Raw genomic sequence first — 25,835 nt, 5'->3', positions numbered from 1 at the left:
AATTCTTTACCTTTGTAGCGGAAATACTGAGTCATTATTCAAATGTAAATTATTTCCTCTTTTAATTTCTAAAATAATCATAATAAAGGATTTCCCTTCAAACACTCAACAAATGTACAAACACAAGACATTATCTCAGTGCAAGAAGAGAAACTTCCTATTTCACCTGCACTGTTTTCATCACTCATTTGGAGCAAAACTGTCAGATTTAGGAGTCTTGAACATTGACACCAGACCTATATACCTAGGCAGTCAGATGGCCTAACCTCCCTACTCTGACAACTCCATCACGTATTTTACCACTAAGCTAAAGGATTGCAAGAGGCTCTGATTTTTATGTTCACAACTAAAGCTTTTGGTCTGAATTTCTTACTGCTCACTTCAAATTTTCTCTGACAAGGCCAACACAGCCTTCTGTTAGCATTAAGAACAGGTGTCAGAAACAGCAATAAAGCTACTGTAAACAAAGCTAGAAAGCTGAAGCAAAAGAATAACCTGTGCTTACTGTATAGCTAATGCAAAGAATTTCATTAAGCATGCTCAAGATCAAAAATATCAGTGCAGTTTTAGCCTTTAGGCATTTAAATTCACATCACCAGACTCCAGCTCCCTGAGTAAGTACGTAAATACTTAAATATTTGCTCCAATTTCTAAGCATTGCATAAAAAGATGATCTATTTTTGTAAACTCTATTCCCAATATTCTTAAATCCTCTATGCTGAATGAAGAATGGTTCCAAGAGTGGACAGACTTCCATTAGGTTAGTAGGCCCTGGGTATGCTTGGTATTAAAGCCCTCACTTACACTTGACAACTTGGCTTACAGACTGGGAAACTGAGGCAGACTGTTTCAGAAAGTTGAGAAATAGTGAGTTTCCATAGCATGGTTGCCCTTTCCCAGCTATAAATTCTGATAACTAAAATAAGTTTTCTCTATTAAAAAAATAAACCATTAAGAAAAAAGAAAGAGATCAAAAAGACATGTTATTTTATAGGAAGCATATGCACAGAAAATAATGGTATTTTAAGGATAATACTTACAACTGGCTTGCCAATGCTCAAGTGAGTATCACATTTCTTGGACTCTGTGTCAGATTCTGCAATTTCAAATACAAAACAGATTACCCAAAACCCCAAGAGTAAACCAGTCTGTTACAAAAAAGCCACCACAAGATGGAGTTTGCCTTAATAAGAGTTTAACAATAGTATTATTGTGCAAAGTTCATTTCCCCTGTTTGTTTTGGCTGTATGAAGGGTAGAAACATGAACTATCCAAAACTAACAGTGTTACAAAAACCCTTTTAGTACATCCTGCACAAAGGGTGTATTTTCCTAATCCGAGCATAAATAGGTTTTCTTTGACAACTCAAAAACATTCCTCCAAAAATGAAAGGTGCTAAAAAAATGACAATAAGATCTTATCTATTGAACATGCTTTCCTTGAATTTCTATTGCAAAACACTTGGTCTAGGCATAATTTGAAAGAAGCCTGGTCAAAACTGCACACTAAAGATAGTTACAGGTACCAAAAAGGCTACATCTGTAAACTGAATCCTATCTTTACAATTGTCCATGTCGAACAAAGCAGGACATTATTCTGCAAATAAAAAACCCTCTTCCCCCGCAAATGTGTATTAAGACAAGTCTTTAACCAAGTACATTCTTCATCCTTGAAACCAGTTGGATGAAAGCTTCCACCTCTACTTACTTCCCAAGTTACAAAGTCAGATTTATCTTTTATTTCTCTCACTGAAGAGATCAACAGCGACACAAACGAGGACTAGACCTTGCAGTCTAACAAGACCACTTAGTTTAAGACATACACAAAACTCTAAAAGATGCTCAGATCATTTATGGCATCATGATAAGAAACTGCACCTCAGTGACACTGTTTCAAACCAACAGGAAAGACACCGTACATTAAGTATTTCAGTATACGCAAACAGCCACAAGCTATTAAAAAGTTCATTCAAGCAACACAATGAACTGAACTGAAGTTACAACTGATCAAAGAGTAACTGGTAACTTGACAGTTGCTCAAACCTTCTACTTCTCAGAATTTTAAATAACCCCTAGTTACCTGAAAAATACCACACAAGAGGACACCTGAAGCCTTTTATAAAAGCACCCACAGGTTCACCCTCGCTTGGAACACTGATCAGTCCTGGGTTAGAAAAGGCACAGAAGTAACCAAAAGGCTCAAAATTAAATCTTCCTGAAGACCTTATCTAATAAATCTCAAATGAAGAAACCTGACATTACTATGATTTCTAGAGGAAATAAATCTAAATATAATAGAAAGTGTTTCAGGCTTTCCCTAATCCTGAATAGTCAAAGAAATTGACAAATTCCTTTTTCAGAAACTATTTTACAATGAATTTATATTATTTTCTGTTACAGAAGAATCCAGATTTATATTTTTTTTTACCATTTCAATGCAACCTACCTCCCATATCTGTGTCTGGACTGCTCTTTGTTTTTCCTATCTGCTTCTGCTTTGGTGGTCCTCCTGCCCCTTGCTGTCCCTTTCCATTTCCATTCTGAAGTGTTGCATTGGAAGAATTAACTTTATGTGGTGAAGATGGAGGACTGTTAAGTTTATTGTTAGTATGACCACTTGCTTGTCTGTCTTTTAGTCTCTTCTTCAAGTGTTCTTGCATTTTGAGACTCCTTTCATCACGCTGAATGAAGTTGGTCCTTCCATGAGAACGAGGTTCTACAAAGAAAGGAGAACTTAATCATTCAGTACAATTTATCAGACAGCTGAGAAAGTCTCTGTAAGTTATGAGAGGAGTAACTATAGTAGAACCAGAACTTAACACCTCCGAGACTTCACTGTTCTTGCTGTCAGTCTGCAGATGTGTGGAGCTCCATGGCTCATGCAACCTGGGCTTGGTGCACACAGGATGTCCTGAGGAGTTTCACGGCTGATGCTCAGGAGTCTGGGCAGCAGAGCAACAGACAGGAAACATGCACATACTGCCCTGCTCTCTGGCCACACTCCATCAGACTTCAGGAACCTCACCAGATAAAGAGGTTTTGGACTGGGCTCGAATCAGTGTAAGAGCATATTATCAGGTAGTAGGAGAACATCATACCAGAGGTTTCATTCTATAGCAAAATATACAAAATATCTGCAGGCAAATTTCCATTTTTCCTATTTAACCCATATTCAAATTCAGCCACCTTTTCAAAAAATGTAAGCAAATTTAGGACCCAAAGTAACTTTTTAAAACATAGCTTGCGAGCTACTGAATATTTTTACCCTAGACATGAGCCAAAATAGCTTAACTATCAACTTCAGCTTGAGAGGGAGATAATGAATGGTTTTATGTAGTCCAATTTCTTTGTGTTAAATGCTTGTTTACATATAATAAGGCTTACAGCTTGATTTAATTCAGTGGTGCCCCCATTTCTCCACTTAAGTGTTACTTCATTCAGTATTTGAATATAGAGTGGACTTACACTTCATCCTCCAACATGGCTTACTATGTTTTTTTGGTTTATGTATGATTTTCTTTCCACTCATAACTGGTCTCTGTCCAGTCAAAAGAACACATTCAAGTACCAAATTAAATGCGTTTTCAAAAGAACTTCATGTCAAGGCTATGACAAAACACAGCAGCTTTGAACAGCACAATTTTAGAGAAAGGTGGAAGAAATCATTGGGGCATTTACAGTAACAAAAGTAAAGATCCACGAAGAACATACACAGTAGGAGAACACCTCTAAGTTGATGTCTTAGAAACAGAACAGAGGATTTTAACAACACAGGTAAGTGTCAGGGAGTCTAATAATTAGCACCAAAATCACAGAAATGTTTAAGAGAGCTGCTGACAGAACTCTACTGTCTCAATTGAGATGCACCCAGTGAAAGGCCTTCTCGTGTATTTAAATGTGACCTGTGCTCTCACCTTGTTCTTGAAACACGTGTGGTGGTGGATGCTGGTGAATGAACTGCGGTGGCAGCTCTCCTGTCCCCGGAACCGCAGGGTACACTGGGTGAGGGGGGTGAGGGAGCAGAGCATGGTGGTGATGCATGTAATGTGGGACATGGGGAGGAGGAGGAGGAGGAGGATGCATGGAAGGATGGAATTCAGCCGAGTGCGGCAACACCACCACTTTACGAACTCCATTTTCTTCCACCACCTGTCATGCAACACACGGAATTAAGTTAGTACAGTAATGATCTTCTAAATATTGCACATTTGATAAAGAATCTCTGTAGTTAAGCTTATACCCACAACCTGTATGTCAGGGATATACACACTGAAATAAATTCCAGTGGGAACCCAGCACATGTTACTGCAAGAAACTGGAGTTTGAGGCAATCAGTTTTAGGAAACAGCCTCACACACCCAAGTGCTAAGCAATCTGTAACTTATGAATAATGTACTTTAAAAAAAAAACAACAAGTAATGTGAATTGATCAGGGTGTAACTCCCAGGCCACTTGTAATTGTACTTGGGTGAAGTGCTTCAGACCGACAGCGCTATCATGTGCACAAGTCGCTGCATGTCGTCAGATTTGAGGTACACGTCTGCATACACATTCTTAGCCTGTGGCAAGTACAAAGTGCTACAAGTCAGCTCCGCTGTCTTGTACTATGATCCAACCCAACTCAAATGTCAAAGTATTTCATGTTTGCCCCAGGCTAAGAGAATTCAGATGAGGAACCTGTCTGTGCGTCTGAACTCTAGGATAAAGAGACGCTAAGACAGCACATGTGTATGTATGCACATGCACACTCCTATGGATGCGTCTTAAACTGGCAGTTTATAGGCTCCTTCTGTAACCTAACTCTGCCAGCATGAAATACATTATTATCTCAATGTATTGCTTTCCCTACAGTACATTAAAAATAGGTAAGGTTTTATACAGTAATGCTTCTCTAAATCTTAAAACTGAGAAGAGACTCTGGACAGAACACAGGTTTTAGAAGACAAGCTCAAAGAGTAATACCAGAGCAGGATTCACAAGCCAACACATTAAATGCTGATGACACTGAAGTACAACAATTTTAGTCTTATCTTTAGTACTCGTGGCACAGATGAGCAGAGACTGAGGTTTACAGGGTCCCTTCTCCAGGTAGGTTCATAGTACAGACAGAGGACATCTGCAATGCCTTGTTGTCATTCTGTGGTTACAGCTCGTTTTGTGTAACTCAGGGATTAAGTTTTCAGCACCTACAGTTCTGACAGGGTCAAAGGCTTCTGAGCTGACCATCAGAAAATCACCAGGTCATATTCCAGTTTGTTTCTTCTGCCACAACACAGAAGCCCACTGGCAGAAGATTCAGACTACACCTAATGAGAAGTCTGACTCAGAAGCAAACTAGACTAGTAAATACTATTTAAAGACAGGCAACAAATTGTTTTCTCCCTTACACAAAAGATTAGAGAAGTATGAGCAATGTAATTTGAAAAATAAAAATAAATCAATAATAGAAAAATGTTCACCATTAAAAGCAAACTGACACTTAAAAATTAATCAAGTCCCAGTAGGAAAATCAGGCATTTTTCTTAGATTGGCTTAAAATCAGTCTGCAGCTTTATACCTCCTCCCTTCTACACCAGCCACCTCCTCCTAGTTGCATTTCAAAATGCAAATCACAAATGATATTAGTCAGGGCCTTACAGTGCTTTAGGATTAACAGAGATGGATCATGCAGCCAGCAGAAAATACTATCTGTGGATGCAAGTGGGGGGGACGCTTCCCAGCTGCAAGTGGGTGTACACAACTGAGATGCAAAAAAGTGATTTTATTAAAATGTAATCCATGAAGTAAACCCGTTTAAAGGAAGCAGTCGAAATGTTTGTCCTGTTAGCTCCTTTGAGATCCCCTCTTGCAGCATATTTAGTTTGGCTATAAGAGATGACTGTAGTGTTTCCGAGCTGGCCAAGAAGGCATTACGGATGTTGAAACACTGCTTATGCCAACAGTGCATGTTGAAAAGCTCCTCAGCAAAAGATAGAGCAAACTAACGAGAAATTATTCTTCTGAAGGGAAATGGAATGTGTCCACTCACAAACTGCAATGACAAAGTTCAGCTGTGAGATGACCTCAGAGTCGGCTGATTTGTTAGCAATTCTCAACAGACTTTAAATGGAAGAAAAAAATTACAAGAAGTCATTTAAGCTTACACTGAATACACTGTTTTAGAAACAACATGGGGGGCTTTTTGCTTCATCAACAGAACTAAATACACCACTTGAACTGCATCACATTCTGCAATATAACACATGCTATAATACATACAAGCCAAAGTCATAGCAAATTCTGATGGCTATGTTAACTGAATTTTATGTATAGATATTAAACAGGACACATGGCACAAATTCAGGTAGAAGGGATACGTTAATATAATGATTTTGTAGTCCAAAGCTGCTACACCCCCATCATCCACTACTGAACTGCTTCATTCTGCTTTGGCAGAAGCCAAGGGATTTATCTTCAGGCTCCTCCAGACAGATCTGGGAGCAGAAAGTCTCATCTACTGACAAGAACAGTTTAAGTACCTCAAGCTCTGATTTACAGTTTGTTTCAAACTTGTCTGTCCCCGTCATAATGACCATGGGACAATAAAACAACCCCCCTAGTTTCATGTGACAGCAAACACAGAACAAACGTATTTTTCAGTTTGTACACCTCAGCATTTGCCAGGGTTTTGCATACTATTTGCACGGAAAACTGTATTTCATACTGATGTATATATTATCTGGCTGACCCTTCTTCAGGGTCTTCATGGAGGTACCTTCTTATAATAGCAGAAGCACAAAATAGAGATGCAGTTGTATGTAAGAAGACAACTGCCTGGGAGCTCAAGAATATACAGTTACAAGGTTTTCAAGCCTCCCCAGAAAACTCCACATTTTCAACATCACTAAAAAATGAGACCCCAACGTGTTCCGTTTAAACCTTTGTTTTTAATTACTTCCCTTTAAAAATACATCAATTAAAATGTAAACTGCACTGGTAACTTCAAATGTCTCTAATAACAGTTCAAATACCACACGCAGGTCTGACCTGCTATGACTTCAGAGTGGAAAACCAGTGAGGATGGAAAAGTAAAGCTGGGAGAGAAGCCCAGAGTCCTGCTCATTTCACAGGCACATGTCAGTGGCATTAACACTCCTCTTCACACTTCTGCTCTAATAGCAGGGTGTTTTGCTCAATGTTAAGCAGATCAGAGCTAGTAAAGAAAGGCACATTGAAAACTCTGAATAGAAAAAAATTTAATTATGAGAAGATGTTAAAGAGAAATGCCTTTTGCAGTCCAGGAAAAAAAAAAAGTGACCTGATGATGAAAGAGAGAATGATACTGGTGTACGACCCTTATAAACTCCATGTAAGAAGCACGAGTCTCCTACCCACAGTATGCATGAGACATGTTCAACTGTGATGCTGCCACCAGCTATGTACCCACCACACTGTTTCTAGCAGAGCTAAGCACATACTGTGCTTAGCTACACTCATCACTCCTCTGACACTGGCAGGTTGCTGTCAGCTGGGACTATTCATATGATCCGGGCACCTACTTTCACCTTGAAAACAGGACTGAAGAAAAAAATCTAGATGTGGATCCTGTTAACAGAGCGAACAGCCAGCCAACTCAGAGCCATCTGCTATCTTACTGAAAGCCATCTTTTACTGCCTAGTGGTACTATTATAAACAAATCCTGAGAACTAGACCAAATTTTACTATGTGAACAGAAGGCGAGAGAGCCTACGCTGAAGTTAAAAAGTTGGTAAGTTCAATGGAAAAAAATATGAGAAATGCTTTTAACAGCTGTTCCAAATAAAATAATCAACAGCCTTATTGTTAAAAAGCTACACCCACAAACATATTGAAACAGGAGAATAAATTAAAGTTTACCTGAGATACGTAACCGGGAGGCACAAATATAGGCGGCATAGAACCATTTGGTGACATCATAGGAACGTGTGCTGGACCTGAGAAGTAACAAGGTGCCACTTTTTAACAAATGAGGCTTTCACGAACTCAAGGCACCTTTTTTCCCCAGGGTGGTGTCTCACTTTGGTGCCTGAAAAGCCAGCAACTGCATCCAACTGTATTTATGGAGCTACTTTTAGACAGGCAGGTTCAGAAGCCAGGTTTAAGCTATCCTATTTGGAGAGTCAGTTTGGAGAGAAACTTAAATAATTGGGATTGAGAGTTTAAAAAAATAAAAAAAGTGACTGTACCAAGTTTCCACCAAGAAAAATAATGCAATTTATGTCACCGAGGATACTTCATTTTCACATTCAAGATATATATGAAGTATGACTTAGTAATTTTTTGAATTTTAGATAATATTGCTGACTGCAAGTATGGATGTACATTTATTCTACAAAAAGCACAGGTTGGACTTATACCAACCATGGCACTTATACAGCCAACAGCATCTATTTAATTGGACAAAAACCAGCTTAGGTAAATGTTCGTTCTTATTTTGTGACAGAGCTTAAAGTCTGTATAAACAACACTGGCACCACAGGGAAGCTGACAGCTGGTCTATCAACTTTTTTCTTTTAAGTAAGAATAGCTTATTTTTCACATCAAGTTGAAAGAAAGTATTCCTGTCTGGGATTTGATGTAAGCAGAATAGACACACTTTATATAATATTATTTGAAATGGTAAAAAGATATTCCAAAAAATTGAAGTATTGATAAATTCAACTTGACTTACAAGAGGTATTTTGACCCGACTGAGATCTGTAGTTCTGTCACTTACCCAGAAGGTAAGAAGTAGGTTGCAGCCACACACAGAGGGGTAGCAGTGCTTCCCACAACAGCAGCAGACTGCTAATGCCGCTACCTTACAGTAAAGGGAGGTCACACATCATCTGTTCAAGTTGTTTAGATTAGTGTGGACTAAATCCCATGTAAATTCAGGTCTTAAGATTCTGGGAAGACACTTATTGAAGGATCATCACAAAACCAGTTGACACTATTGAAGGATCATCACAAAACCAGTTGAAATGCCAGCCTTTTATAAACCAGTAGCAAACTGTGCAGAAATGCAGGGAATCTCGGCAATTTCCCAGCACTGTCTCATTTGTGCTTAAAGTACAAACTGAAAAATCTGATTTATTACATTGCAGAACATATAAAACCACATTTGACGTTACAGTAACAAACACCTGCAGTGATTCTGTGAGATATGCAGAATCAAAATATTTGGAGTCAGTACTTTAGTTTTTCCTTTACCTTGAATACATTGAATGTGTCCATCTTCAGTTGTAATTGTAAATGTTTCACCTGGGTTCACCTGCACGAGAATAACCTGTAGGAAACAAAAGAGGTGTTTTGGTTTCTCTTTTTTATTCTAGAAATTACCTACATGGAAAAAAAACCCAACAACTCTTTGTTATGCCCACATGTTAGATTAAAACAATACAGCTTTGGCTACCTTAGAGGGTAAAAAAGCAAGATGAGAAACACTGATGGGTAGAATCGAAATTTCGTAATATTTTGACATAAAATCATAGGCTTTGCTTAATCAGGATTTTTCTCTGATTACAACCAGAAGTGCTTCTCTTGATACACTTGAAAGAATTGATTTAGCTTCTGTTTTCAGTATTTTCACACTGCTTTTTCTTCTTCTACTGAAGCAATAAATTACCTAAGATTCACCTTGCTTCCCAAGCTTTGTCTGTGATATTATTTCAGTTTCAGGGCTAAATTGGCAGTCATGACTCTATGCATATTAAAAAAAAAAAAAAAACAAAACAACAACAACAACAAAAAAAACCACAACAAAATCCAAAGAGAAACAAATAAATAATCAAACAAACAAACAGAAACAAAACAAGCCACGAAGAAAAAAGATGCTTTGCTCAAAACTCAGCCATGTTTTTTCACCGAAATCATGCAGGTATGTATTTTGACAACACATTCTCTGATGCTCTGAAGTAACTTGAGGGTGGAAGGAGGGCAGAAGAGGTGATGAAGCGGGTCATGCCTACCATCTCTGCTCGACAGCTCCTCAAAGATCAGGAGAATTTTCTCACGTTTGCGTAACCCTGTTCCTGAAGCAGCACAACTAACAGCGAGATTCTGCAGGTCAGTTTGGCCACACTTGCATTCACTTTCACCCTAATCCATGTGCACATCTGCCAGAAGTGCTTCTACATCTCCAGTGATGGAGCTCTGTAACTTCCCCCGGCATCTGCACCACGGTTTCACTGTCACCATCATCACAGATTTTATCATCTAACTTCAACATTCCCTGCTTCAACCTGAAACCTTACCCCATGTCTTAACCATCAACAAAATAAAGAATAAAGCATCAATAAAAGATTGCTTTCTGTAATTTAGATGCCATACCCTGTATATGAATCCTTTGGGGATTTTTATCTGCCTTTTTTTGGAAACCACGCAACACTGATGACTTCCACTTGCAGTCTTTATCCATCCCCCTGCAGACCTTTTTCTAAAGGACCACTGCGAAACCCATTGTTCCTCATGTTAAGCTGGCTACCTAAACACAGTATTTTGCACTTGCTACCAATTTTCTAAATTATCTTTCCGTAACCAAAATAATTTTAGGCTTACAAGATATTTGCCATTCCCCCTATTTCCTATCAGCTGCGGACTGATTAAGTACACCTCAGTTCTATTATACTGGTCATTAGTAAAAAGACCACTGAAAAGAATGAGACTTAAAAAGATCTTGTGGTCCCTCACTCAACCTCTGCATTTTGACAAACTCCACTGACTAATCTTTTCCAAAGAGTTTGCCAAGTACTTAATGCTGGCATTACCCAAAGCACTTTTCTCCAGCTAACGTTTAACGGAGTAAGCGCACACACACCAGTTTCCTGAAGTTAGGCTGACACCTCCCGCTTTTCTCTCCCTCTACTCTTGAGGGTGCAACTTCCACACAGAAAGAGACTGAGGTTTGCATAGATCTGTTACATTTAAACCCCTATATGTAAAGTGGGACTGAAAGAGGCAGACTGATAAACACCATTTAACACTGATTTTGCAGCTCCTGCATGTTGCTATATTAATCTTAGCTTTTATTTTTTAATAGGGGATAGAGGAGCACGTATGAACACAGACCCTGCGCCAGTGAGTTCACAGTATAGGAGAATTACTTAGGTAGAGGAGTTCTGGACATAACTAGAACACAAAAAAAAACCATCTAGCCAGGAAGCAATACTATCCCAGTTACATCAGAAGGGCAGATGACAGATAATGCTTTTTTAAATGGCACAATTAAGAGACTGAAACTTAAGCAGGTCTGTCATTTCAGTATGTAGGTAAATGTATTATTTCAATGCTACTGAACTTCTATAAGTAAAGAGAGAAGCAATGTTAATCGCTTACAGAAAACTGACAGTAATGGGGTGGGGCTTTGCCAGAGCACAAAGAACCAGGGCAGATGAGGTCTGCTGTAAACAGCAGCTGCTGGGGATGGAAAGGGATGGGGCTCCACAGGCAGGTATTAAACCCCAAAGCAAGTCTCATCTTCCAGGGCAAGAAAGTTCAGAGGTAGGAAAGGGATCCTTTTAAAAATTCAGAGCCTCTGAATGCGTCAGTCTTCAGAACGGATTTCAATTAACTGAAGTCCTCACAAATAGTTCAGGAAACTATTAATTGAAAAGGATCAGTGAAAAGGACTCTTAAGTAACTGGTGTAATCGGAGGGCTGTAGAGCAGTTCAAAGACTGGAATTTCAGGAATGCATGGGGCAATGTCTTAGGAGAAATGACTCACTCCAGTTAATGAAGCAAATGGAGTTCCATCTACCTTCCTCCAAGGAAAATTTCCAGGAAGCTTGAATGTTTCTAACAAGTCAGTCTAAGCCAAGTCAGACGACAGAGCAGTGCTGGGATTCAGACCTGCCAACACCTTCAAGTGTCCAGTTCAGAACCAGTAGGATCAACACAGATGAAGCAGTTTTACATCTGAAACCAAACTCACTGCACAATTCTCTGTAATCAGCCTATCCTCTACAGCATTGGCAGCAAAAGAATTAAGAATCATCTGCACTGATAAGGCTGCTAAATCAATTCTCTATTTAAAAGCAAGCTTGAAAATGCTTGCTTTCTAGAGGAAAGTGCCACAGATGATAGCAGTGTGTTGGGCAACCGAAGGATGGCAGAGTGGCATAGATGGCAACATCACATCAATGTTTATATACAGACACATTAGAATGAGAAATATTGGCACATTAACATAAAATCATGTACTTAGTCCTGTAAAGACTTTTCACTAGATGGTCTAATTCATAATTTCCAATATAATTAAAAGTCTTGGAGTCTATCAGTCTTCAGATCTACTCTTCAAATACCATTTTCCCACTTACCTCACCCAAATGCTAACAGTCTCCAGTAGGTTCTGAAAATTCCAATGCTGTCACCTTCTCCTGGATCACTCAATACACATTCGTAGTCTACTCACTGATCTATAACACGACATGCTATACAAATACAGCTATAGAGATAGTGCCCAATTAGATCTATTTGATCCCTTTTCCTCATGTAACATGAAATGCTCCCTAATGAAAAAACGCACAGCTGGTCAGTGTCTAGTATTTCACATTGCTAATGCTAGAACTTCAGAAATAGCTTCAAGACTCTATGGCTTTACTTATTTCAAAACACAGTTATTGTGCTTTTATCTCCAGAATCTGAGGAACAAATGCAGATAAATAAAGCTCATTTTTTCCAAGTATACTACAACTGAAACAATGCACACCTCTCCTCCATCTGTAATAATTACAAAGTAAAGGGTATCTCATTTAAAACTTCCCAGTATTCATGGTCTATCTGACCCTTAACAATTCATGATTATTTTGTTGTACCCTGTTTATCCACTGTATATTCATTCTGGATAGAATCCCAGGCTGGTTTGGGTTGGAAGGGAACTTAAAGCTCATCCAGTTCCAAGCTGCTGCCACAGGCAGGGACACCTTCCACTAGAGCAGCTTGCTTCAAGCCCCTGTGTCCAACCTGGCCTTGAACACTGCCAGGGATGGGGCAGCCACAGCTTCTCTGGGCACCCTGTGCCAGTGTCTCACCATCCTCACACTGAAAAACTTCCTCCTAATCGCTAAATCTAAATCTACCTTATTTCATTTTAATTATTAATTAATTAAATTATTAATGAAGATACTTAATATCAGGAAGGCAAGGTCTTTCATTTCCCTGCAACAGACTAATTAGTTTAGAGCACTGCAACCACTTGCTAATCCTTATTATTTTACAGGAGCTTTAACAGCTTTCAAAACTGTAGCACTTTATTAAATCCATATATTATATTTTCCTTCTATTCTCTGATTTTGTAGCTTAATTTTAAAACCCTTACATGTATGTAACAAGCAGTCCTTTTAATCTGCAACATTTCCACTATATTCACGAGGAATTATTTTCTTCTCTATATCTGGACATTACTGATCGTATCAATGCTGAGAACCACCCGCTTTTCTTAACTTCAGTATCATAGATCCTTTATTTCGAGCCTCTTTTAGCCATCATACATGCTGTGCAACAGTTTTTCATCTGTTCTGTTTTCTACTGTACACCTGAATGTCAACCCCTCTGCTACCACCGCTGTCACAGTATTACATGGCTTATATGAAAATGCTCTGGATTTACTTGCCTGTTGTATGCTGTCTCCATTAACCATATGAGGTAGAAGTGGCACTTCATTCAGTATAGGTGTAGCTTCTAATGGAGGCGGCTGGTCGGCCATCATGTCTGAAAAGCATTCATTGACAACTGCTTAACCACCTGCCAAAACAGAGAGTGCCAGTGTTGGTTATGTCTTTGCCCTCCACCAAGTAATTAATTCTCTATTTTGCCTAAGTTTGCAACAATATTTCAGAAGAAAAACAAAGTAGTGCCTTCAGGGTTTTGTTTTTTTTTTTTTCCTTCTTCCACAAAACAAAGTCAAACACTTGCCCAGTGATATTAATCGAATACTTTAATGACAGAACATTTGAAAACTCAATAGGAAAATATAATCAGAATTCAATATTCTACAACTCTCCCCCAAAATGTTCAAATAAACTGATTTTAACTGTAGGCAAAACTTACTATAGAATGATCACTCTGAAAAACCTGTGCAAACTGACAACCTTAAAAGCATAGAGGGGATCACGCCATCTATCCAAGTTCTTCACAATGGAGTCTACCCATGTGGTCTGATACGTTATCCTACTTTTCAAGCAGTGAATCAAAGCAACACATATCCTCCTTTAAAAATAATGCTCTCTAAATATGCATCATGCATATGCAACTTGACATGCCACGAGTGATGAAACAGGTCTGTAAGTGAAGTAATTACACAGTAGCATCACTCACTTATACAGCACTTTACTCCTAATTTTGCAGTTACAATTTCTAAATTGCCTGTACTCCAGAACCCAAGTTTTAGGCCAAATAATACACACACTGCACGCACATTTCAGTGTCTGTGATGATCAAAAGAGCCCCCAAACCATGCAATTTCCTCAATGTTGCAACATGTCGTCAATACAAAAGTCTGACACAGTGGAAACAAGGCTTAAGGCAACACAAGAGAGTAGAGTGCTTTGTACAAGCATCTTTGACTAAATGCAGAACTGCACATGGAAAAGTGCTGCACAGCTTTGGGCTTCTAGTGAATCATGTGTAGCTATACAAGTCAAAATACAACCCAAATGTCAAAATACAACCCAAATGTTAGTGACTTTTCAGGGTATAGTTAATTCAGCATCCATAAAAAGCACAAGATAACAGGATACAGGAAATGCTGACATTTCCTTCTCCATTCCCATTACCTCCTAAAAACTCAGTATAGTCCGTTTCATAAAAATAAAAATCATTCCCTCCACTCAAATGTGTGCATGAATCAAGTCAGTCTACACACAACTGCCAAATCCCATTTCAGTTCTCTACAGCCAGGAATGACAATGTCTGGGGGAGCAGGGGAGACAGGAAAACTCCTGATTAATTTTGTGCTTGTAAGACTGAATCTTCAGCAGATTAGCAATAGTGGCAGAAATATCACAACCCAACTGTTACTTACAGTTTCTTCTGGTTTAACTCACGTTGTTCTTGAAGGGTCTGTAATAAAAACTGCCTTCACAATGATTTTTCCTGTGCTTCCATTACAAGGGAGAGGCTGGCAGCATCCCACCAGTAAAAACCACATTCCTTCTTGTTTGCAAAAGCATCTCAAAATAACTGATACAAATCACACAGCCACAAAATGCAGCACAACAAAATACCCAAGACTGCCAAAGAAACCAGCTCATTTTGCATACCAATTGTTCTCTGGGTCTGCTCCAGTTGCAATTTTAAGAGGCCAAATATGACTGCAACAGATCAAGGGCTAGAAACGACCTCCAAAGTTTAAATTTATACCAGGTTTATCCTAAATATACTTAACTACCTTAGCATGTTATTTGTTTCCTGAGTAATCTTCCATCCTATTTGTCAGATTTTGAATCACCTGTGCCAAAGAAACAAATTCATCTGATTGTATATAACTATTCAATTTAAAAACAACTGCATGGTAAAACTGCCAGTCAGGATGTTACATTAGGGCAGAAGTTTCTTCCACTACACCTCTCCTATTTCTAGAGGTTTAGAGGTTAGATCTAAGTCTTAAGAGCTGTAACAGCAACTCAGTATACACGGGCAGACTGAAAATACTTTATATATGTGCACAGTCTCAATTTCTTTCATCTAAGAACCTCAAAGACAACAGAAATTAGCACTTAATATAAAGGGGAAAACCCTTTACCAAAAAGCAAATATATCTGCATTTAAATGCTCAACTCGCCAAAACAACCAGCTGTAGAAAAACATGTTCTGAAACAAGCCAAATGCCACCTGCATTTTTAAATAAACAGTCAAAGTTTCTGTCCTCATGTTCCACATTGGCTGAATATAATTCTCTGAGGCTTCATCTATGCTGCTGAGCAGCAGTGCAGCCAGGACAAATAGCAGAGCACAGCACCAACATCCATGTAGCTTTCAGACTCCTTCACCTACTGCCTAATGACACGGGTAGTATTCACATTTACACCTACACACACATGTTCTACTTGCGTGGTGTTGTAACTTCCTATTTTTCAGAGGAAGAACTTAATACTTGAAGCATCAGGAAACAAGTGTTTCTATTCAGTTGACGACAACCTCCAAAATTAGCAAATACAGTTTCATGTCTTAGCAGGAATCTTCATCTGGTCAGAGAAAATAGAAATACTCGCATAAATGAAACCATTTTAATAACTCTTGGGCAGTTTCACCTCCCTCAGACTGCTCCCATTTTACTGCACAGCTGGGCTCAGGAGGCTGCCAGTGGCAGAACACCAACGATGAAGAGAACATCCCACTGCACACCAACAGGTTTGCAAAAACGAAGTTCTGGCTTTAGAGGACAGCTTCGTTCCTTGAAAACAGATAAAAGAGCAGCAAAAGACACTTCTGCTCTCAAATGTAGCACCTCTGCTGGTAAAGAAACACCGGACTCAACTCCTCCCAAGTTTAATAAATAAAACTTTTCAAGAGAAAAAAAGCACTCCTGCTGACCATGTTATCAACAGGTCTGCACTGCAAAAGTCTCCATTTCATTCAAGGAAGGAGATGATATTTGGGTAGATAAAAAGAAAATTCCTGAAAAGTTATTACATGCTCAACACGATTTCCTGAAAAACAAAACAAAGAGAGATCTATCTTGAAAAGCCATTACCCACACCCTCTTACTGCTAGTCTAGAAGTCAGCCAGCTGATGCCAAAGCAAAGGTAGAGGGTAACAGCTGCATGGTCAGAGAGGAGACTCAAGGGTCCTGAACCCACCTCCACCCACAGCTCCCATCGTACAAGTCCTACCAGTTCTCACAGCTCCCCTCAAATGCTGTCACTGACCTGAACCCTTTGGGGTTCACCACAAACGACATTAGCTTGGACAGGCAAATCCAGGGGGTGAGTTGTACATGGACCAAAAAGGAACAGCCTACCTACAGGCAGAACTGCCTCAAAAAGCTTCTCAGGTCCCCTAAAGCTACTTTGCTCTATCACACGCTTCTTAACAGAGGCTAAGACTACTGTATTCCAGTCCGTTCTCAGCAGGTTGGTGGTGTAAGCTTATCATCACTACCAACTATCCAAGTGGTCAGGGCAAAAAAAGACAAAAGCGTTTGCAGTACAAATCCACAAGCTGCACTGGCAAAGATGAACTAATACACAAAATTACAACTTCTAGACTAAAAAGAAACAAGAAATATCCCATCTGCAAGCATTAAAGACCAGACAAATTCTGCAGTTTTCAGAGTTGCAAAGGAATATACTGAGAATTAGTGAATCACTACACATGAATTAGTAGCAGAATTTGCAGATGTACCTTCTAGAGCTTTGTTACTGTGCACTGAGGTTTTTGAGGATGGAATTAAATAGATTAATTTTTAGAAAGGTTACATTTTGCAAGGAAACCTGTGGCCTGATTCATTTCTTTGCAATGGTTTCTATTAGACAGCAGCTAAAGGTCATTCCCAAACCTTGTCTGAGCTGCAAGATGAACTCAGCCCATGCAGACATTTAAAAAAAAAAGAACTAGGACTACCCATCTCGGAAACAAACATTCTGAAGCACTCTTTCAGCAAAGCCAAAAGAAGTAATGGCAGGTATCACATTTCCAATTTAACAGAAATCAACACGGGAAACAGCTTGAGCTTTGGCCTTCTAAGATTATTTGTTCAAGACACACACACCTAAACAGCTGAAACAGTTTGTCACGTATTTCACAACATTAAAAAAACCTTAAACTAAATAAAACCAGTCTGTATTTGAAAAATATAGCCCGAGAAGTGTTTCTGAGTAATTCAACACTGTGCTAGTGTAATATGGTTAATCATGTTAACCATTATTAAAAGAAAGGCAATATTTTCCACTGACAGTCTCACACTACAAAGGCTTCTAAGAAAAACAGAAAATCTTAATGACTAGCCTTCCAGAAAACAATTACAGTACACAGCGGCTGTGCCTGACCTCACTTCCTGACATAGTAAAAAATGCCGAGACTCTGGAAGACTGAAACATTGGCCTTCCCTTTTCTTCAGCCCAAATTCTTCCCAACCAGTGCTGCAGTCATCCTGGACCCCGGCCAGCTCCAGAGGATCCGCACTGAGCTCAGTGTTCATTGATTCATGCCTACTCCCTGCTGAAGAGAAAGCTGGGCTATTATGCTCCTAGACAGACCTAGGGAAGCAAAGGCAGGTAACTGAAGCCTCTGACACTAAGATCATCGTACCTTAAGTTTGGAAAATATCATGGATTTTCATGAGACATTTTAAAATCAAAATCTAAAATAGTTTCAATCCAAAGTGAAATAAACAATTTAGTACACAGGGAGAGTTACTAACAAATGTTTCTAATGGCTTCAGTAAACAACGCTTACTCCATTAGAAAGCCTCCTTTAACCATTTTATAGATTCACAGAATGGTTTGGGTTAGAAGGGACCTTAAAGCTCATCCAGTTCCAACCCCCTGCCAGGGGCAGGGCCACCTTCCACTAGAGCAGCTTGCTCCAAGCCCCGTCCAACCTGACGCTGAACACTGCCAGGGTTCCACAGCTTCTCTGGGCAACCAGTTCCATTGTCTTACCACCTTCACAGTGAAGGATTTCTTCCTAATACCTGATCTCAATCTCTGCTCTGTCAGAGTAAAGCCATTCCCCCCTTGTCCTGCCCCTACATGCCCTTGCCAAAATCCCCTTTCCAGATTCTTTGTCAGCCTGCTTAGACACTGGAAGCTGCTCTAAGGTCTTCCTGGAGCCTTCTCTTCTCCAGGCTGTCATTGGAATTATAACCTTTAATCATATTAATAGAATATGAGATTATCTATTGTGCAAATGTGTACTAATATCACCTATTTAGCAAGGTTTCAAAATCCTGTTATCTCATATTAAAATGTTTTCCAAGTACATTAGAAATCTCTCTCCAGAAATATATCACACAGAATCTAATGGCAGGGAACAGAAATGGATTAGCTTCATTTCACTGGCCAGACTAGAAGCTGAACTGGTTTCACGAATGGTAGGAAAAAAAAAGAAGTTCATAAACCCACATAGAAGCTGTCACAAAAACTATTTTCATTATACTAAGTGTTGGATTTAATATGGGAAAGTTCCTATTCCAAGGAGCTTAAGTGGAGACTTTAAATACAGCATGCCTGAGTTGGAAAGAACAATGTGTCCGGGACCAGAGAGGAAGTCTGATGGAGAGTTAGAAATATAGCTCAGACTTCCTGATTTCTAGGTTCAGTGCCTTATGCAACCTTCCAGCCTGATCAGAAGTTTACATTTACTGCAGGAAGTAAACTAGTACTATACTGCTATTTATTAAAAGCAGCGTTGTAGAAAACCCTAAAGCTTTAATAATAAGTTTTTATATTACAGAATTACTTTACACACACTCTAACCTAACAAGTTACACTTGCATTGGTATTCTCTGAAGGTTGTTAAAAAGAACATCAGCAAACCCAAACAAAAGCCATCCCCAACCTCAGACTAAGGAATAGCCTCATCATAAAGATCAAACCTTATTAATGAATTCTGAAAATCCCTCACCACTCTGATCTGACATTTCTGCCCCACACAATTTTGAAGTAGGAAAGATTCTGGAAAAAATGATACAAGTTACCCTCTACCACCCAAGTTTTCCAAATAAACAGTATTAACAAGGTGTTTAAGATATCATCCCGATCCTAAAATAGTTCTCTGCCACAAGACCACACACATGAGACATTCTAGGTGGACTGGTTTACCTTTAGCAAGATTAAGGGAACAAGAGACTTTATCAGATATAACAGAACCTCAGTTACAAGTTCAGCTCTGCAGAGAGACCACCACTGCTCCGTAACAGTCATCTGTTCAAAACTGAATACATGTGTTGATTAAAATGTTGGGATTAATTTATGACACCCAAGTGAATCTGTCTGCATCATCTTGCAGGAAGTCTGGCTTCCAGCCAGAAGGGCACCAAAACCTTGATACTGAAAACATTCTTCATGACTTACCCAACAAATGTGCTCTAACATTTTTAACACTTACAGCTGTAAAGCCTGATGTCATTTTGATCCAGACCTTGCAAGGACCTTGCAATTTTCACCTAGGTGAGGTCTGCAGCCCAGCCCAAAGAAACTCCACAAACCACCCACCCAGCTCCCAGAAACACAGTTCAAGGTTTCCACACTCTGCACCAAGTATTTTCTTCTAGAAATCCTTTTAAAATATTATTCTCTTTTGACATCTCAAAAGTGACAATGCCAAAAACATTTCTGTGTTTTCTGTTACTTAAATACTTATTCTAAAGCAGTGCTAATAGTTTCCAAGGTAAAATACAAGTAACCACAAGCCTTTTATCACTGTTAAGACAGACCTTCTGCTCTCACAAAGACCACCTGTAGATCAAATACATCAGGCCAGGCACCAGAAGGACCTCTAGTACCTTCCTGAAGGCTGCAGAAAGTTGGAACACAGAGGAATGACCTGGGGTGGGGGCAAAGTGTAAATGCTCTATAGGAGAGCAGGGACAGGATGTAGAAGCAACTAGCAAATTACAGAAGGACATATTTTTTCTAAAGACCACTTAATTAAGTGTTAAAGCTCATCTCTCAGGGTACTGTCAGACCTGACTGCCCATAGAAATTCTCCCTGAAGGAGAAAAAAAAAGAGTGAGATGGAAAGCCCTTGTATCACCAAAACACCACTAAAAATTGCAGAGAAACAGCAGATACAACATACTAAGGCACTTGGGAACTCTGACCTAAGTGATAATATCAACTTTTATCCTCCCTTAGCAACGTGGATGAGGTTCCTGATGTGATGGTGCCAGAAAAGCAATAAAAAAAAAGAATTGCTCCTCTCCACCCTCAAATAGAAGCTACAGCAGCAACCACCCATAGCACTGAAGAATTCTTTTCTAGCCTGAAACATCCCTCCAGATTTGAGTGTTCTATTCCATGGGGACAAAAAAGGCAAATGCACAGTCTTGAAGGGTAGTTAGTGCTCACCATAGGGGGCTATACACATCTTTCCAGTGACTGCAGAACTTCTTACTGTTCTTCACAAGAGAAACTCAACTGTTATAAATCGTGACCTGGGAAGGAAGTGTCTGTCAAAGCTGAGAGTACATTAGGTTTGACTCAATTATAGCTGTTATTTAACAATATGCTCATCAGTCACATTAGGGCCATGTCTGTCCTCTTAATTATCCCTTTATGAGGCCTGTAAAGTTTGCATTAACAGTTTCTGTAACACAAACATGACATTACTTTTAGATAAATATTTTCCTTCATTGTTTTAGTTATGTTATGTCTTTACTTTTATTGCCAGAAAAGCAAATCGTATCCTAAGCACTTCTGTGTTGCTTCCAAAGAGACCAGCCCCATAATCCAAAACCCAGTAGCTCCTTTTGAAAGGTCCCATTCCTGCTTCTAGAAGCATTCAAGAGAATTGAACACCTCATGGGACTGAGCCCTTAAAGTGTTTCATTCTTATTTCAACTTCAAAAAAATAATAGGATTAAGAAATTATCCAGCTGTCGCAATGTTGGTTGTTTTTTTTTTTTAATAATAAAAAATTAAATACAAACCTGCTTCTTTCCACCAGCCAGGAAGAGGACATGTTCCAGCACAAGCACTCCCTTTAATGTCCTAAAGCTACATAAAGCATAACATTTTCAAGCTTATATTTAATAGCTTTTAATGAATGCAATGAAACAACCTATTTACTTCAAACATTATTTTCTAAGTGTGAAACTGTGCCCCCTGAATTTGCAAACTCTGTTTTGATTTTTCAGTCAGGAAACCAGTTTATTTACACATTAACAACATACTACTGGAATTCTATGCCCAAACATCTATCTAAACCACTTAGAAGCTGTGGAAGTACATACACCAAGGTTCATTGAAAAGTAATTCCAAACCCACTTCTGATCAGAGCCACAAGAAGTAGAGCACTATGGAAATGAAAAAAATATACAAAAATATGAGAAAGGAAAACCCTGCAATAACAAAAGCAGTGACAGTGTTCTCACAGGACTCAGGCCGCGGTCATGACGTTAAGTGTGGTAAAGAACAGCTGGAAAGCTCCAAGGGTACTTCTTTGCAAATACACACTCCAGAAAGACAATGTTACATTCTCAAGAGCACTTCTGTGTACCTGAGAACATGTACTGGTGATATTGCAGTAACAGCCACGGAGGAATCTGCACTGGTCAGCAAAAAGGTAGCTGGAGTTTACACCTTTAAGTAACTACAGATCGAACAGATGAAGCAAAATATGTAAAACCATGCCAAGATTTACAAGATGAGAACTGCAAGTTTCTACAGGGAGCTACACATGCTCCAAGATTCTGATACTCAGGTTAAGTATCCGGATAAGTAAGTAAAATTCTTCCCTACGGGACAAACTTGGTCTTGAAGCGTAATGTAAACTTGAAAGCATGGTAAAAAAAAGAAGCACATTCTGCCCATTTTTTTAACCAACCTCCTTCAATTCCAGGGGAAAAAGTTCTGTTTTGAAGACTAGGCGCAATCCAGAGACATAGCTACTGTATCTGCAGACAACTCCACTGCAACACAAACACATACTCCACAGCACCTTGCTCATACGAGTTTCCTCCTTACAGGGAGAAGAAAACCTAGTTCGTAGCAAGGAATAAATATCTAAGTATTTTTAAAAGCTTTTCTTACAATCTTCAAGTACAAGCTGGATGAGGACCTGCAAGCAAAGTGCACATTTAAGTGCACCCTGTGCCCAGCTGAGCTACTTTGTCCTATGCAATGTATTTCCACCAAACACAGTACACAACCTGGATGTCACTTTGCTGAGCCAACCACACCTCCTGGGATTATGCCAGGGATGCCCTAAAGCTCCGATCTTTTTAGAGCCAGAGCTGGCTAACATCTGACCTAAATTAAACTGGAGAGTGTTATGGGATGTCAGACACACGCACAAAGTTGGTACAGCTGGCATGATACAATCAAGATGCGATCCAAAAGTTATTTTCCAAATGCTTGCACTGCAAATCTTGAACAATAGTTTATTTACTTTAAACTTGATCCTGAGAGAGAGCAATCACCCATATTATTAAAACCAACAGTAATAATGTTATTTCCAGGAAAGGGTGCCTACCACAAGACCAGTCAGAGCAGTCAGTTGTCAAATGCAACACAACAGAAGTAAAATCGGGACTTCACCAGACTAATACAAGGAAGAGTTTGCTTTCAGGCTTCCTTACGCACTGAAGAAAGCAAAGGCTGATTTTTCACTAGCTCAGACTCAACCTGCTTCTGCAGATCAACAGTGTGCTTGATGTACCCCATCAACGCACAGACGCAAACAAGCTTTTAATTTAAGAACTCTCTCATAAAACATGACGTCAAAACCAAGCATAAAAATACAGGGAAAGCAAAGGACTTCTTCAAGCTGTAAGAGATTATGCAAACTTCAAGCAAGGAAGAATTATTTTCATATACAAACTTAAGACTGTTTTCTTTGCGCAACATGAGAAGAGGTTCAAGCTGTAATGCTTTAGCTGCCCAGTGGATCAAATTAGTCTCGTTAAAACAGGTTATACTTAAACCAAGAGCTAAAACGTACCAATAAATTACTTAAATTACCACATATGAGCAGTCTCATGGTAACAGACCACGTGCATTTTTTTAGTTCATGGAAAATGCAAGGGAAAAAGCAAGAATGAGATCATACACATGCAGTTTAAGCAAGCACACCTCACCTAGCATTTGTGACATGCCAAGAACACACATGTAATCATTTATCACAGTTCAGCTGATGCAGAGCACACACTAGAATAATTTGCTTCTATATCTGAACTTTTAAGTATTTATTGGTAAATCAGTTAACCTGCTACAAGCCTGGGGATGTAATCACATCTTAACATAAGAGTATAAGTGGAAATTATGAGTTTTGAAGAATGTAAGGATGATAATTATATGTGTTTTTATAAAGATCCTGTTTTAAGAAATCAAGGCATTAAAAACCAAAATGACAGCTTACAACATATCAAAAAGCTGTTTACATAGTACCTTCCAAAACTGAACAGTTCTTCTAAATAATCATTCTTCCCGACGTTTTGAAATGGACAAAAATCTATGCATTGGTAAACAGGTTAATCCTCCTGATGAAAACAGTGACTCTGCTCAGTACTAATATGTACCATCTTACAAGTACTTAGAGAGTACTACAGACCTTTACATCCTGGCAAATATTAAAGGCTGCCTTTACTCCTTCAACTATTGTATGACGAACCCAACTGAGGTTATACATTAATGGTACTGATCTTCACTAGTTTAGAACACTAATACTTGATACCCCAGAACTGAAAGCTACTGATGCTATCAATGTTGAAGCTATTTAATAAAGAGCATTAAACATCAGATAAAAACACTTAATCTAATTTTATAAACCTGCATTTAACATGGTTAAACAATTTCCCTCCCACAATACCTATTCAACTGCAGGAGAATATAACATGCTTACCAATTTATTTTTATTTCTGTAAGAAATGTAAGTGCTGATCAATCTTTTGCTCATAGGACGCATTCAACTTTTCTCCCAAAGACTTGTTTTGTATTTACTTATGTATTTTCATACCATATTCTATTCTACAACCATGAGCTACCATTCAGTTCCTTATTTGATTTCTTCTGTTGCATTATACCAGACATGAAAGGGCGTGGGTTAAACTGCTCTTTACACCTGCCCTTCACAAATTTGAAACTAGTGTGTTACACTTGAATTTTGGTGCACATTCACAACATGAAAACTATTTCTTCATTAGAGGGACCTAACTCCAGCAAAAATATAGTCCTGTCTTAGAAAAAATAAAATCTGCTTGGATGCCTTTCAATTCAATGAGCAGCACATTAGCTGTGATGCAATGCAAAACTGCAGTTCCATCCCCTAACACAGCTGATGAGTGACTGCTTTCTGCAAGGCAGCAGCCACATTAGGCTAAAGAACACACTGCTGTAAGCTATATACAGCCAACATCACATACCCAGTGATCAAAACCTTGTCAAACGACAGGGTTAATTAATAACTATGTGGTAGTTGTGTAGTATCAATGCATACACATTTCGAGCAGTATTAGCAACTGCTCTTTTCTCATCCACAGCCAGATTGTGAAACACAAATTCACATATACGAATGGACTAGACAGACAGACCTCCACCCACACAGCAGGTGGTTCTACACCTAAATGTTCTGACTGAGGAAAAGCTTGACTATGGTCTTCAGGACATGCTCATGTCAACCCTTCGAAAACCAAAAACAACTGCTTTGTGTCTTTATGTCAAAAAGATGATTTCTGGTTCACAAATACTTTATACTGCATCTGCTTATTCTTCTCCCATGTAAAACACACTATTGTAGCCAACAGCTTCTAAAAGTCATCTTTACTTTGGGCTACTTGTACTTTCAAGAATGCAACTTCTGTGGTTTCATGATGGTCTCGTGTATCAAAAGAATTCATGGGAATCTTTATTTAAAAAAATAAAAAAGTTGGAGAATTTTTGCTCTCACAAGTGCCATACTGTGACAGTATTTTCTGAGATTTCTTTCTGCTTTTCAAGCTGGTCAGTTCCATGACCTGGTAAGTTCAATGACTGAGGAACTCAATTCCATGAGCTCCAACTAAAAACAATCTGAGTAAGGCCACCTAGTTGGTCACTTATCAATACTCTACCACCCACTTGAACTGTTTTCTATGCAGGAAATGCATTTCGCTAAACACAGAATTTACTTCCTTTACCCAAAGGCCAATTATGCAAGTCTCCAAGAGAAAACTTCACCTAAGGGGGTGGTGGGAAG

The 25,835-nt window shown here is 39.0% G+C and overlaps 1 protein-coding gene across 1 annotated transcript in view; it reads right to left on the bottom strand.

The window, feature by feature from the left end:
• The window catches only part of LOC133216872 (fibronectin type-III domain-containing protein 3a-like), a 46,580-nt gene that overhangs the window by 15,151 nt on the left and 5,594 nt on the right, over positions 1–25,835 (bottom strand). The window contains exons 3-8 of the mRNA XM_061361939.1: positions 13,611–13,741; positions 9,211–9,286; positions 7,876–7,952; positions 3,914–4,148; positions 2,446–2,715; positions 1,041–1,096 (exon numbers count right to left, since the gene is read on the bottom strand). Coding sequence (XP_061217923.1) covers positions 1,041–1,096; positions 2,446–2,715; positions 3,914–4,148; positions 7,876–7,952; positions 9,211–9,286; positions 13,611–13,706 — 810 coding nt within the window. The 5' untranslated portion in view covers positions 13,707–13,741. The remainder of the gene's footprint in view (positions 1–1,040; positions 1,097–2,445; positions 2,716–3,913; positions 4,149–7,875; positions 7,953–9,210; positions 9,287–13,610; positions 13,742–25,835) is intronic.

This window comes from Neopsephotus bourkii, unplaced genomic scaffold, assembly GCF_033783945.1.
Source record: "Neopsephotus bourkii isolate Nb327-2 ecotype Australia unplaced genomic scaffold, CSIRO-AGI_Nbou_v1 NB_1067, whole genome shotgun sequence".
Lineage (NCBI taxonomy): Eukaryota > Metazoa > Chordata > Aves > Psittaciformes > Psittacidae > Neopsephotus > Neopsephotus bourkii.
This window is presented reverse-complemented; position numbering and strand designations above follow the sequence as displayed.